The 14174-nt window shown below is 43.6% G+C and overlaps 1 protein-coding gene across 5 annotated transcripts in view; it reads right to left on the minus strand.

Annotated features, from left to right (window-relative positions):
• clip2 (CAP-GLY domain containing linker protein 2) overlaps positions 1-14174 on the minus strand; it is a 173276-nt gene that overhangs the window by 12788 nt on the left and 146314 nt on the right. For 4 of the 5 annotated variants that reach the window (XM_059973059.1, XM_059973058.1, XM_059973060.1 and 1 more), the window contains 2 exons: positions 3990-4093; positions 840-948 (listed from right to left, as the gene is read on the minus strand). In XM_059973059.1, coding sequence (XP_059829042.1) covers positions 840-948; positions 3990-4093 — 213 coding nt within the window. The remainder of the gene's footprint in view (positions 1-839; positions 949-3989; positions 4094-14174) is intronic. The other variant, XR_009512782.1, reaches the window with a different exon arrangement.

Consider the following 14174-nt stretch of genomic DNA (forward strand, 5'->3'; position numbering starts at 1 on the left):
GGATTGCAGCGGAAAACCTAATAATAATCATAAAATAATCTTCTTTATAGAGCACTTTTCATACAGATGATGCAGATCAGCGTGCTTTACAATGGGATAAAAGTACAAACATGAAAATAAAATTAAAATTTAAAAATAAACATGAGAATAGAAGACAAAATGATGTTAATTACAAGCAAGGCTAAATAAATAGTTTATAGTGGTGTTTACAAGTGCAGGCTGTGTCTGCATCCCTCATAGTTTTAGGTATCAAATTCCACAGTTTAGGAACGTAGTTCAAAAACGATGACCTGCCAAAAGATCTTTTGATATCTGATGTCTTTTGAGGGAGATGTTTTAAATTCAAGAGACTGGCAGAAGAAGACCCGAGAGCTCGGGCAGGATTATAAAACAAAAACGATTCTGTGATGTACTCTGGTTTCAGACCATTAAGAGCTTTAAAAACAAGTAAGAGAACTTTAAAGTGAATTCTAAAAGATATAGGAAGCTAATGCAGAGAGTCTGGTATGGGAGTGATACATTCCCTCACTGCAGTTTTGGTTAAAAGACTAGTTCTGTGTAAGTTGACATTTGTTAATAAATTGCTTTGTAAAAAGCACATTACGGTAACCTAGTCTATTTGATAAAAAGTCGTGAACTTGGACTGAAACGTTACATTATTCCATGCACAGAATGTCTACAAAGTAAACCAGTGATACTGTAACTCAATTTTACCAATAACTGTTGCTACTGTTGCAGGTTCTTTTACTACTCCTGGCAAAGTAGCCTTGATTTTTTTTTTACCCATTTCTCCATTTCTTTCAGCCAGAACAAGACAATTTTTGTGGCGGATCCCTGACCTTTTCTGTAGTTTCATTCCGATCGGCTGACGGGGATTGTCTGCCAGGAGAATCTCCGGACACTTTCATCTGGAGCGATTCAGGGGAAGCACAAACACTCATCTCTTCTCTGTATGGAGAGACACAGAAAAAGCACTTCAATGATTCACTCTGAACACAAAGTCCTTTGGTTTAAATCTTTCTACATCTTTGACATATTGATGCACCATCAATAACTCTCGGAGACGTGAGGCGAGAGATAGGCTTTTATTGGCTGGAAGAGAGCAGTCAGCAGCAAGAGACCATGACACAGCATCCTGGAGACTGAGGGAGGAGCAGTGCCTCCAATCGCATTTATATAGGGGTCTGTGGGAGGAGCCACAGGAGCAGTCAGTGGGGGGGGGGGGGGCTTGTCCAGACAGGTATATGTAGTTCACCACACATACGGAACCAGGAAGGTATAACTACTTTAATAAGGAAGTTTCTGGGCTATTTTAAAAATACCATATAGACCTATTATCAGCGCAATGCACACAGGATTCTGGACGAAATCAGTAGGTCAGGCAGCATCTATGGAAATGAATAAATATTTTGGGCTGAGACCCTTTGTCATGACTGGAATGGAAGGGGGAAGAAGCCAGATTAAGAAAATGGTGGGGGGGGGGGGGTAAGGTGTACAAGCCAGAAAGGGATAGGTGAAGCCAGGTGAGGGGGGAAAGGGAGGTGGGGGAGGGAAGATGAAGATGAAGAAAGAAGCTGGTATAGGATAGGTGGAAAAGTTACAGGGTTGAAGAAGGAGAAATCTGATAGGAGAGTGGACCTTGGGAGAAAGGAAAAGAGGAGGGCACCAGGGGGAGACGATAGGCAGATGAGGAGAGGTAAGAGGGAAGCCAGAGTGGGGAATGGAATAAGAAGAAAGGGGAGGGGGAGAAATTACTGTATGTTAGAGAAATCAATGTTCGTACCATCAAGTTGGAGGCTATTCAGGTGGAATATGAGGCACTATTTCTCCAGTCTGAGAGTGGTCTCATTTTATCAGTAGGAGAAGTCATGGACTGACAAATGAGAATGGAAATAGGGATTGGAGTTAAAATGGTGGGCTACCAGAATATCCTGCTTGTTACTGATGGAGTGAACTTGCTGAAAAGTGGTCTCCCAATTTACGTCGGGCTTCCCTGATGTACAGGTCACATCAGGAGCACAGGATACAGTAGACAGCGTCAACAGACCTGCAGGTGAGGTGTTGTCCCTTCTGGAAGGATTATTTGGGGCCCTGATCAGAGGTGTGGGAGGGGGTGACCTCTTCTGCTTACTATTGTCCACTGTGAAACACAGGGAAATGAGGGCACCTTTATCAGCAATTGGGATAATGGGTTTCTCAAGTAGTGAGCAATTACAGGAACAAAAGCTCCACTGAAACGTTAACTGTGTCTCTCTTTCCACTGATGCTGCCTGACCTGCTAAATCTAAACCTTCCTGCTTTTATTTCAGATTTTCAGCATCTGCCTATTTTTACTTCTCATTTACAGGAACAAGAAGACAGAAGCTCTCCCCCTGGACAGTAATCTATTTCATCTGAGGCTAATTACGGAACTTCACTCTAAGGGCTAGTAGACTAATTTTCTTTTGGGAGAATAGGCTTCCATTTCAGATTCTAAGAAGGAAGAGAGACTGAAATATTAATCTCATTGATAAACAAAGTGATTAGAGTTGAAATACACTCAATATTATTTTTATAGAACATACAATAGTGGAGGAACAGGCTCTTCGGTCCATGATATTGTGCAGAACTAATTACACTAAAGACAACTATTTCCTTATCCCTGCCCATAGACCATATACCTCTAGTTATACATATTAAAAGCCTCGATTGTAATCTGCCTCCATCACTATCCCTGCCACATCATTTCCGGCACCTACCATTCTCTGCTTGAAGGAAACCTGCCCTGGACATCTCCTTTGAACCCTCCCATCTCATCTTAAATGCATGCCCTCTAACATCATTTATTTATCTATTCATTCACTTGCTGATTGATTGAGATACAGCACGGAATAGGGTCCTTCTGGTCCTTCGAGGCGCACTGCCTGGCAACTCCCCCGATTAAATCCTAGCCTAATCACAGAACACTTTACAATGAACCTTTAACCTTCCAATTGGTACGACTAATCAATTGGTAATTGATTAACCTTCCAATTGGTATGACTTTGGACTGAGGGAGGACCTGGAGCAAACCCACGCAGTCACAGGGAGAACGTGCAAACTCCTTACAGGCAGTGACAGGAAATGAACCCAGGTTCTTGGGTACCGTACGGCGTTGTGCTAACCACTATGCTACCGTGCCGCCCTTAATCTGGGGGAAAAGGTACCGGCTGTCTACTTTATCAATGCATCTCATAATTTTGTAAACTTCTATCAGGTGTCCCTTCAGCTTCCGGCGCTCTGGAGAAACCACCCGAGTTTGTCCGACTTCTCCTTACTGCACCTGTTTATAATCCAGGAAGTATCCTGGTAAAACTCTTCTGCACCTCCCTAGAATGGGGTGGCCAGAACTGGAGAGTAATACTCTAGATGCAGCCTAACTAGAGTTTTATAGAACATAGAATAGTACAGCACAGTACAGGCCCTTCGGCCCACAATGTTGTGCCGACCCTTCAACCCTACCTCCCATATATCCCCCCCAGCTTGATAGAACAATCATCATAACTGCAATATATTTTCCTGACTCCTAAACTTGATGCCTCAACTAATAAAGGCCAGCTTCACCACTCTACTGACTTTGTTTCCAATCCGAACGATGCCCTTAACAGGTCGATAGCTCTGAGAGTTCCAGGTAATATTTTCAGTTTTGGGAGGGTGTTGACTCTCCCTGATCTCTCAGACTTGGGTTTAACCTATGGAGTCAGGGAGGTGGTTGTGGAGCGGACAGAAGTTTAAACTCCTTCTGTCCTATTGAAATTGGTCAACTGATGCCCATAGGGAGAGCTTAGCATTGCCAACCCTCCTGCTCCACTGGTCTGCCTTGAGCAGAGTTTGGCAGCACAGTGGGATGAGGCAGTCCAGCCAGAGCTGTGTCCACAGCCCACGGGACAAGGCGCTCTGCCCTGCCTCTGACCAGCTCCTGCTTTGCTGCCGGAACTACCGGAAAGGGCCTGAGCACCAGAGGTTCGCACATTTCCTTGAAGAGCTTCTCTATCCTTCTGTTCTCTGTCACCAGTAGCTGTTTCGCTCGGCTGGAGTCGTGTTGGCGCTGGGGTGAGCGTGCCCTGGAGTACTCCTAGGGAAAAAGGCAGAAAATTGGGAGGTACAATCACTGGGCTTTGAAAGTCATGCAAAAGCACGAAACCGCAGATACAAAAAGAAAAATAGCGCGGATAGAGGAAAACACATGAAAACAGATATGCTCAATGGATCAGACAGCATCTATGGAGGGAGAAGTGGAGTTGATGTTTCAGGTTAACGACCTGTTTAGAACTGGGAAAAATTAAGAATTGATTCGTTCAAGGCGTTGTGATAGCGCAGGGAAGATGCGGAGAAGGTCTGGGAGAGGATGTACTGAGGAGAGGTTGAATGCAATATGAAAAATGCCGGTTAACGTCCAGCAAATGAAGGTTGTGGCGACATCCATCATTAAAGCACACCTTCTTCACATTATTACCTTTGGGCCCGAAGACGCATACCTAACATTTTAAGAACATCTCCTTTCCCTCCGCCATCAGATTTCTGAATGGCCAATGAACCCATGAACTCTACCTTGTTATTCATCTTTTATATTAATGACCTATTTTTGTAACTTGAAATAAATCTTATGTAGCTGCAAAATGAGAAGTGTCATGACACCATTCAGTGCTAATAAGTCTGGTTTGGGTCAGTAACAGTGAAGGTCCCTTCAGAGTATCATATCCATGCTGTACCTATTCACACTAACCATTCACCAGGACTTATTTAAGTTATTCAGGAAACTTCACCCTTTTTGACCCAATTTATAAACAACAACTCTCAAGGCCCTCAGAAATGCTGCCACACACAGGACATTGAACAACATGGCACAGACACGGGCCCTTTGGTCCATAATGTCAGTGTCGACCATGATGTTAATCTAACTAATCCCTTCTCTCCATCGCCTGCCTGACTAAATGCGCCTGTCTATATACCCCTTAAATGTGCCTTCTAATTACCCCTTAAATGTACCTGTCGATATACCCCTTAAATGTGCCTTTTAAATACACTCTCAATGTACCTGTCGATATACCCCTTAATTGTGCCTTCTAATTACCCCTTAAATGTACCTGTCTAAATACCCCTTAAATGTGCCTTCTAATTACCTCTTAAATGTACCTGTCTATATACCCCTTTAATGTGCCTGTCTATGTACCCCTAAATGTACCTGTCTATATACCCCTTTAATGTGCCTGTCTATACCCCCTAAATGTTGCAATTGTATTTGCTCCCACTATTTTCCCTGGCAAGCCTTTAGAAATACAGGAGTAATTCAAAAAATGAACTTTGAAACACAATAACACAAATTCATGAGAAAAAACATACAGAACTTTAACTGAAATCCATGACAAAATAAATTGCATCAGACAGACCATTCATGGTTAACTTTATAATTACAACATTCTGGAACACAACTATCAGTATTTGATTATATTATATTATAATTTGAGCAGTCATCAATTAATTGGATGATTATAAATATAATTGTGAGACATTTACAGCTTTAATCACAATGAAAATCAACAATGGACTTTAATAATTCAGGGTGGTTGAAGACAAAAGTGCCTTTGAGAAGGCAGGGAGAGATTGAGAGGGTGGAGAAGGGTGGAATCAGGGGAGGAGGAAAAATGGGTGTGTGGGGGGGAGACACGAATAGGGATGGGAGAGGGTAAAGAAAGATAGGACAAAGACAGAAGGAGTGAGGCTTTGAATCTGAGAGATGGGAAGGAAGAGGGTTGGAGTGAGGGTGAGAGGAGGCTACTGCAAGATGGAGTTGAAGGGATAGAGTGAGTGGGAGTGTGAGAGAGTGAGAGGGACCAAAGGGGGTAGAGGGAGTGGGGGAAGAGTGAGAGGGAGTGGGGGAGAGTGAAAGGGACTGCATAGGGAGAGAGAATAGGAGGAGAGTGAGAGGGAATGGACAGGGTAGAGGGAGGGAGTGGGGGGAATGAAAGGTACTGGAGGGGGAGAGGGAGTGGGGGAGAGTGACAGGGACTGCAGAGGGAGAGGGAGGGAGTGGGGGGAGAGTGAGAGGGAGTGGAGAGGGGAGAGGGAAAGAGAAGAGGGAGAGGGGGAGAGTGAGAGTGGAGAGGGGAGAGGAAGTTAGGGAGAGTGATGGAGTGGAGAGGAAGTTAGGGAGAGTGACAGAGTGGAGAGGGGAGAGGAAGAGGGAGTGGGGAGAGAGTGAGAGTGGAGAGGGAGTGGGGTGGGTGAGAGTGAGGGGAGGAGAGGGGAGAGGGAGTGGAGAGGAGAGGGGGTGGAAGGGGAGAGGGAGTGGAGAGTGAGGGGGAGAGTGAGAGGGAGTGGAGGGGAGAGGGGGTGGAAGGGGAGAGGGAGTGGAGAGGGGTGAGGGGAGAGGGAGAGGGGGAGAGTGAGAGGGAGTGGAGGGGAGAAGGAGAGGCGAGGGGAGAGGGAGTGGAGAGTGAGAGGGGAGAGGGAGTGGAGGGGCAGAGGGAGAAGACAGGCAGTGGAGAGGGAGAGGGGAGAGGGAGTGGAGGGGCAGAGGGAGAGGACAGGCAGTGGAGAGGGAGAGGGGAGAGGGAGTGGAGGGGCACAGGGAGAGGACAGGCAGTGGAGAGGGAGAGGGAGTCGGGTTTTCAGGTGAGCCTGAGCCAATACAACAGACTTTCAGATTCTCAGCTTGGGTTCTATGAGCTGTTATCAATGTGCTGCACAAATAGTCTTAATGCTGTTGCCAATTTTTAAATGAGCTATTCAACTAAAGAAGGGGAAATAAAGAAAATTGTTGTGACTTTTGTCTCCCTGTGTTGTTTGCAAAAAAAAGTCCAAGAAATGATGCTTTAATTCCCAAAGCTTGAGGCACATTCCAGAGGGGTGATAATTGTAACCTGAGCAAATTAGGTAAAGGGTGACCTCACAGATTGCAAGCCACCTGGATTTCATGGTCACAACACAGATGTATGGAGAAAATCTCAGAAGTTAAGATGCAGACATCTTTTCTGCAACACACTGATGCAATTAGAAAGGCAGAACAGTGATTATATTTCTTTAGGGGTTGAGACAGGGTCTGTCAGAATCAGGTTTATTATCACCGACGTGACGTGAAATTTGTTAATTTAGCAGCAGCAGTTCAAAGCAATACATAATTTAGAAGGAAAAAAACACAAAATAAAAGAATAATAAATAACTAAATCAATTACAGTATACTGTACATATATTGAATGGATTAAAAATTGTGCAAAAAACAGAAATACTATATATTAAGAAAGTGAGGTGGTGTCCAAGGGTTCAATGTCCATTTAGGATTCGGATGACAGAGGGGAAGAAGCTGTTGCTGAATCACTGAGTGTGTGCCTTCAGGCTTTAACAGTGAGAAAAGAGCATGCTCTGGGAGCTGGAGGTCCTTAATAATGGACGCTGCCTTTCTGAGACACCGCTCCTCAAAGATGTCCTGGGAACTTTGTAGGCTAGTGCCCAAGATGGAGCTGACTAGATTTACAACCTTCTGCAGCTTCTTTTGGTCCTGTGCAGTAGCCCCTCCATACCAGACAGTGATGCAGCCTGTCAGAACGGTACATCTATAGAAGTTTTTGAGTGTATTTGTTGGCATAGCAAATTTCTTCAAACTCCTAATGAAGTAAAGCCTCTGTCTTGCCTTCTTTATAGCTGTATTGATATATCGGGGCCAGGGTAGATCCTCAGAGATCTTGACACCCAGGAACTTGAAGCTGCTTACTCTCTCCACTTCTGATCCCTCTATAAGGATCGGTATGTGTTCCTTCGTCTTACCCTTCTGGAAATCCACAATCAGCTCTTTCGCCTTACTTACATTGAGTGCCAGGTTGTTGCTGCGGCACCATTCCACTAGTTGGCATATCTCACTCCTCTACACTCTCTCACCTCCATCTGAGATTCTGCCAATGGTTGTATCATCAGCAAATTTATAGATGGTATTTGAGCTATGCCTAGCCACACAGTCATGGGTATAGAGAGAGTAGAGCAAGCAGTGGGCTAAGCATACACCCCTGAGGTGCACCAGTGTTAATCGTCAGCGAGGAGGAAATGTTATCAGCAATCCGTACAGATTGTGGTCTCCTGGTTAGGAAGTCGAGGATCCAATTGCAGAGGGAGTTACAGAGGCTCTTTGTACCTGTGTAAGTCACCAAAAACTCACACAAATTTCTACAGATGGACCATGGAGAGCAATGTAACTGGTTGCATTATTGTCTGGTGTGGAGGGGCCACTGCACTGGATGGGAAAAAACTGAAAGTTGGAAACTCAGCCAGCTCCATCATGGGTACTAGCCTCCCCAGCATCCAGGGCATAATTAATAACACTTTTTATGAGGTAAATTGTGGTAAACTATCACCACAAACAATAAAGAGGTGAGCAGAGGTGAAGGGATGAACCATGCTGGTGCGTTGCCAAGTCTGAGTGTGACCTGTTCAAGATGGTTTTGGAGATGGTGTCACTGTCAGAGATGGAGTTGGAATGAGTGACTTGGAAAGGAGTTGAGGCAGAGGAGTTTTGATGTCCGTCCCCCGAGCCGGTTTGGAGAGGTCAAGAAGGGGCTGGATGGCAAGGTCTAGGCCCAGAGCAATTCGCTGGGCAGTGAGGTCTAGGCCTGGAGCATATCACTGGGCAGTGAGGTCTAGGCCTGGAGCATGTCGCTAAGCGGTGAGGACTAGGCCTGGATCACATCACTGGGCAGTGAGGTCTAGGCCTGGAGCATGTCGCTAAGCGGTGAGGACTAGGCCTGGATCACATCACTGGGTGGCGAGGTTTAGGCCCAAAGTGTATTGCTGGATGGCGAGATCTAGGCCTGGAGCGTTTTGCTGCAGAGGGGCCTGGGTCCTAATTTGACGTACAACCCGGTGTTTGACAATTTAAGTGGTGGCCCAGATAAACTGGAAAGTCAGGGTGCTGGGCCGATTTCATTCACTCCCTCCATGCCGCTGAGCTGTGAGACTGCTCCTGCTGTCCTGTTGTGTCTGCGAGCTTTGCAACAATTTGCTCCACTATATGATGAACTGAGACCAAAGCTTTGGGTCTACTCCAGCTGCTCTGGGGATTAGGGGGTCTATGGACTCAATTTGGTTTGGAATGCTGTTGTTCGCTTCTATGGCTTCCATGATTTGTGATTTCTCTCTTTCTCTGCGTATTGGGTGTTGGTCTTTCTTTTTTATTTGGATACTTTCAGGTTTCTTGCTTAGTGGCTGCCTGTAAGTAGACAAATCTCAAGGCTGTATCATTTATACATACTTTGATAATAAATGTTCTTTCAATCTTTGAATCTTCAAAAGACAATGCATCAAAAAGGTGGCATCCATCATTAAGGACACCCATCACCGAGGCCGTCTTCCCATTGCTACCATCAAGGAGGAGGTAAAGGAGCCTGAAGACTCACACTCAACATTTCAGGAACAGCTTCTGCCCCTCCATCAGTAGATTTGTGAATGGACAATGAACCCATGAACACTACCTCACTATTTTTTGCACTCTTTTTGCACTACCTACTTAATTTAATGTTTTAATATATACTACTTTCTGTAATTTAGTTTTTTTTGTTATTTACATAATAACAAAAATTGTTATGAATAACAAAAAACTGCCGCAAAACAACAAATTTCAGGACGCATGCCTGGGCATGTCATCTCTCCCAGAAATTCCGGGAGTCTCTCGCATATTGATAGCGGCTACCTGACACCCGCAAATTATATACAATATCCCAGAAATTGATTTTTTTAAGAGTGAGCGAGAGGGAGAGAGAGCGAGTGACAGAGAGAGCATCCTGATTGGTCTCTCTTTGTGCTCAGTAGACCTATCAGTTCTCTCTGTGGGCGGGCTTTACAGTCGACCTCTCTCTCCTTCATTGTCCATCAGTTCAGTTTAGTGTCCTGCAGCATCACAGCAGAGTGTTCCAAAAAAAGAAAATATAAAACGTTCTTCACCCCAGACTACACTGAAGTGTACCCCTGCCTAATAGGGGTCAAACATAATGACAGTGTTGCTCACTGCACTGTTTGCAACAGTGACTTTTCTATTGCCCACAGTGGGTTAAAATGTAAAAGACATGTTGAGGTGAGTTTAACAGGTGTCATTCGTTCTTAAGCATAGCTAACGTTAAAGTAGCTGGCTAGCTGCTAAGGAGCTGCTCTATTGATGTTCTACGTGATGAGGCCAAACTCCCTGTAGACTTGCTTAAAGTTGTAATAGAATAAAAAAAATGACTCCATGATAATATAATTGTGAATCTTATGAATCTGATGTCCTGCAAAATTAACAAATTCATTGACACAGACTGCTATGAAGTTGAGACTTCATAATCAAATATCCTTGGAGGTCGACTGGGGAGGGGGGGATATGGGGTTGCGGGGGTGCTACCTCCCTGAAATGAGTTTTTGCAGGGTGGGATGTCTGCATGCCAGTGATATTAATCCCGATTCTGTTTCAGCTCTGAGTCTTTGCTCAAGGCTGTGTAGCTAAAGTGGGCAGTTTCCAGTGACAGTGACATCTGGTGGAAGCTTGTGAACACAGCAGGGTGCAACACGAGTCGCCTTGTTTGGAAATGCAGCCTCTGATATTTAATGAAATAAGGAAGAATTGAAATTTGACTTTTGTAGAGGCAAATTAAAACGTTATGCATCTGTGCCTAATGATCGTATGGTTATATCAATCTGTGCCCCTGCAGTCACACGCTGTGCTCAGCCTCCTTGAGAATAAGAGATGCGTATCTCCAATTATTGATTACATACTTGTTAAGGAGAACACGTGGGAGATCTCCAGGAAAGTAGTGCAGCATCTGATTCACAAACATAAAATTAAAGTAATGATGAAAACAGTAATTAATCATAGGCTTTCCATTCCCGGAAAGAGACGAGAATGCTGTAGACTGTAATCTTCAAAAGTTTCCATTTGAGCACAAGACATCAGAGCAGAATAAAATTACTCGGCCCATCGAATCTTCTCCGCCATTCCATCATGGCTGATTTATTATCCCCCTCAATCCGATTCTTTTGCCTTCTCCCCGTAGCTTTTGACACCCTTACTAATCAAGAATATAGCACCGCCATTTTAAATATACCCAGTGAACTAGCCTCAATAGCTGTCTGTGGCAATGAATTCCACAGATGCAACATCTCTGGCTAAGGAGATTCCTCCTGAATTTTATTGTAATTTCTATTCTTCTATTCTGAGGGTGTATCCTCTGGTCCCAGACTCCCCACTATAGAAAACATCCTCTCCACATCCACACTGTCTAGGCCTCTCTTTCCTCTAATCTCCAGCGAGCACAGGCCCAGAGCCGTCATATGTTAACCCTTTCATTCCCGGCATTATTCTCATGAATCTTCTCTGGACCCGCTCCAATGCCAGTATACCCTTCCAGAGATGAGCAGCCCAAAACTGTTCACGGTACTTCAAGTGCAGTCTGACCAATTCCTTATAAAGCCTCAGTATTACATCCTTGCTTTTATATTCTACTCCTCTGGAAATGCTAACACTGCCTTTGCCTTCCCCACCGCAGACTCAATCTGCAAGTCAGCCTTTAAGGAATCCTGCACAAGGACTCACAAGTCGCTTCGCACGTCTGATTTCTTGAATTTTCTCACCATTTAGAAAATAGTCTACGCCTTTATTCTTCTACCAATGTATGCCCGTTACACTTCTCCAGACTATAATCCATCTGCTACCTCTTCGTCCATTTCCTATTCTGAGTACTCCTGCAGACTTCCTGCTTCCTCAATGCTACATGCCCTCCACCTACCTTTGTATCACCCACAAGCTTGGCCACAAAGCGATCAATTTTATCAGCCAAATCATTGACATGTAACGTGAAAAAAAAAATGGTCCCAACACTGACCCCCTCAGAACACCACTAGTTGCCATCAACCAACCAGAAAAGGTCCCCTTTATTCCCACTCGTTGCTTCCTGCTAGTCAGCCAATCTTCTATCCATGCCAGTATCGTTCCTGTAACACATGGGCTTTTATCTTGTTTTACACCTTCATGTGTTGCACCCTGTCAAAGGCCTTCTGAAGACCCAAGTAAACAACATCCACTGACTCCCCTTTATCTATCCTACCTGTTATTTCCTTAAAAATGCAAACAGATTTGTCAGGCAAGATTTTCCCTTCAGGAAACTATGCTGATGTCAGCCTATTTTATCACGTGCTTCTAAGAACCCCAAAACCTTATCTTTAAATGGACTCCCACATCTTAAGCCAGACCCCTACACTGAACTCAGACTAACTGGCCTATAATTTCCATTCTTTTGCCTCCTTCACTTCTTAAAGAGCAGAGTGACACTTGCAATTCTCCAATCCTCCAGAATATTTCAGCATCTAGTGATTGTTGAAAGATCACTACAAGCTGAAGTTCTATAATTTGTTGGTGAGGCCTAATTTGGCATGTCGTATGCAGTTTTGGTCACCTGCCTACAGGAAAGATGTCAATAATATTGAAAGAGTGCAGAGAAGATTTACAAGGATGTTGCCAGGACTTGAGGACCTGAGTTATAGGGAAAGGCTGAATAGGTTAGGACTTTATTCCCTGAAGTGTAGGAGAACGAGGGGAGATTTGATAGAGGTATTCAAAATTATGAGGGACATAGACAGGGATAGTGTAAGCAGGCTTTTTCCACTGAGACTACAACTAGAGATCAGGGGTTAGGGGTGAAAGGTGAAATGTTTAATGGGAAAATGAGGGGGAACTTCTTCACTCATAGAGAGGTGAGAATGCAGAACAAGCTGCTAGTGGAAGTAATAAATGCAGGTTCGATTTCAACACTTAAAAGAAGTTTGTATAGGTTATCGGATGGGAGCAGTATGGAAGGGTGTCCAGGTGCAGGTTGATGGGACTAGGCAGATTAATGGTTCAGCCTGGACCAGATTGGCCAAATGGGGCTGGCTTCTGTGTTCAGTATCCTATGACTCTTTGCCTCCACAATCTCTTCAGCGAACTCTTTCAGAACCCTGGTGCATAGCCCATCTGGATCAGATGACTTATCTATCTTCAGACCTTTCAGTTTCCCAAGCACCTTCTCCCTAGTAATGGCAATGACATTCCCTTCTACCCCTTGACACTTTTACATTGTGATGATTATTGGCTTCATTGTCCACAAAGCCCTAAAGCCCTAAAGGGAGATTTTAAGCCCTATCTGATATAGGTAACTAAGAATACCCTCATTAGTAGGAAGTAATACTGCATCAACCTCTTTAAAGACTAATTTTCTTCCTGCAAGGTCTAGCTGCCAATACCCACTAGTTGAATGGTGGGTTCCCTTCTTTAACAAGGGTAAGATAATTCCATTTAATGAAGTAGTTTAAACACTGTTTATTTTATGCTTAATAATACATGTTCAAATTTTGACAAATAGATCTTAACACATATTTAAAATTCTCAGAGTATTTGTGATTTGTAAAAGATTTCTGAACTCCAAAAGCTTTATAAACTATTAAGGATTTCTAAACACGGGTACAATTCTTACAAATTAAAAGAACATACCAACGATTTTCAGATTAATGAATTGTCTGTCACAGAAACCAATGATTGAATAACAAATTCTAGTTCTTCTTTCTGTTGCTCTGTCTTTCTATCATTCTCTTTGACATTCCTAACAATCCCCAATGCTTTCTAACATTTATAGTGTTTTGCTACTAGGTGATGTTATTTTTATTAGGGTTCAGACTGACTATTGCTTGCAAATTTCATTAATGCTGGCTCCTGTTTACAACTAGAAGCTGAACAAGGAATATTGATTAGAAGTTTAACTGTTGTTAGAAACAATTCTTGCCTCTTCAGAAAGGTTATGTTGCTGTAGTAGAAAGCTGAAGTTGGCAATAAGCCTCATGAGTCCTGGAAAGTGAATATCTATCACACTGGCATATTGCTGGTATCTTCCATAATGAAAACTGACAAAATAAATTTAACAGTTTGTCCGCATGTTAAGGAACATTCCTTTAGCTCAGAAAACAATGCATATTTAAAATGATTGAGGGGGTGGTCAGAATGGTAAGGTAGTTAGCCTAACTTCACCTGTCAGAAAATTACTAGAATTCATAGCTAAGGAGAGAGCTACTGAACAGCTTGATAATTTTAGCTGGTTACCAAAAAAAAAAAGGGAGTATGATTTGTTAAGGATACAGGACAAAATTGCATTCTTTTAAGAAGATTTATGAAG

The sequence above is a fragment of the Hypanus sabinus genome, chromosome 6 (genome assembly GCF_030144855.1).
Source record: "Hypanus sabinus isolate sHypSab1 chromosome 6, sHypSab1.hap1, whole genome shotgun sequence".
Taxonomy (NCBI): domain Eukaryota; kingdom Metazoa; phylum Chordata; class Chondrichthyes; order Myliobatiformes; family Dasyatidae; genus Hypanus; species Hypanus sabinus.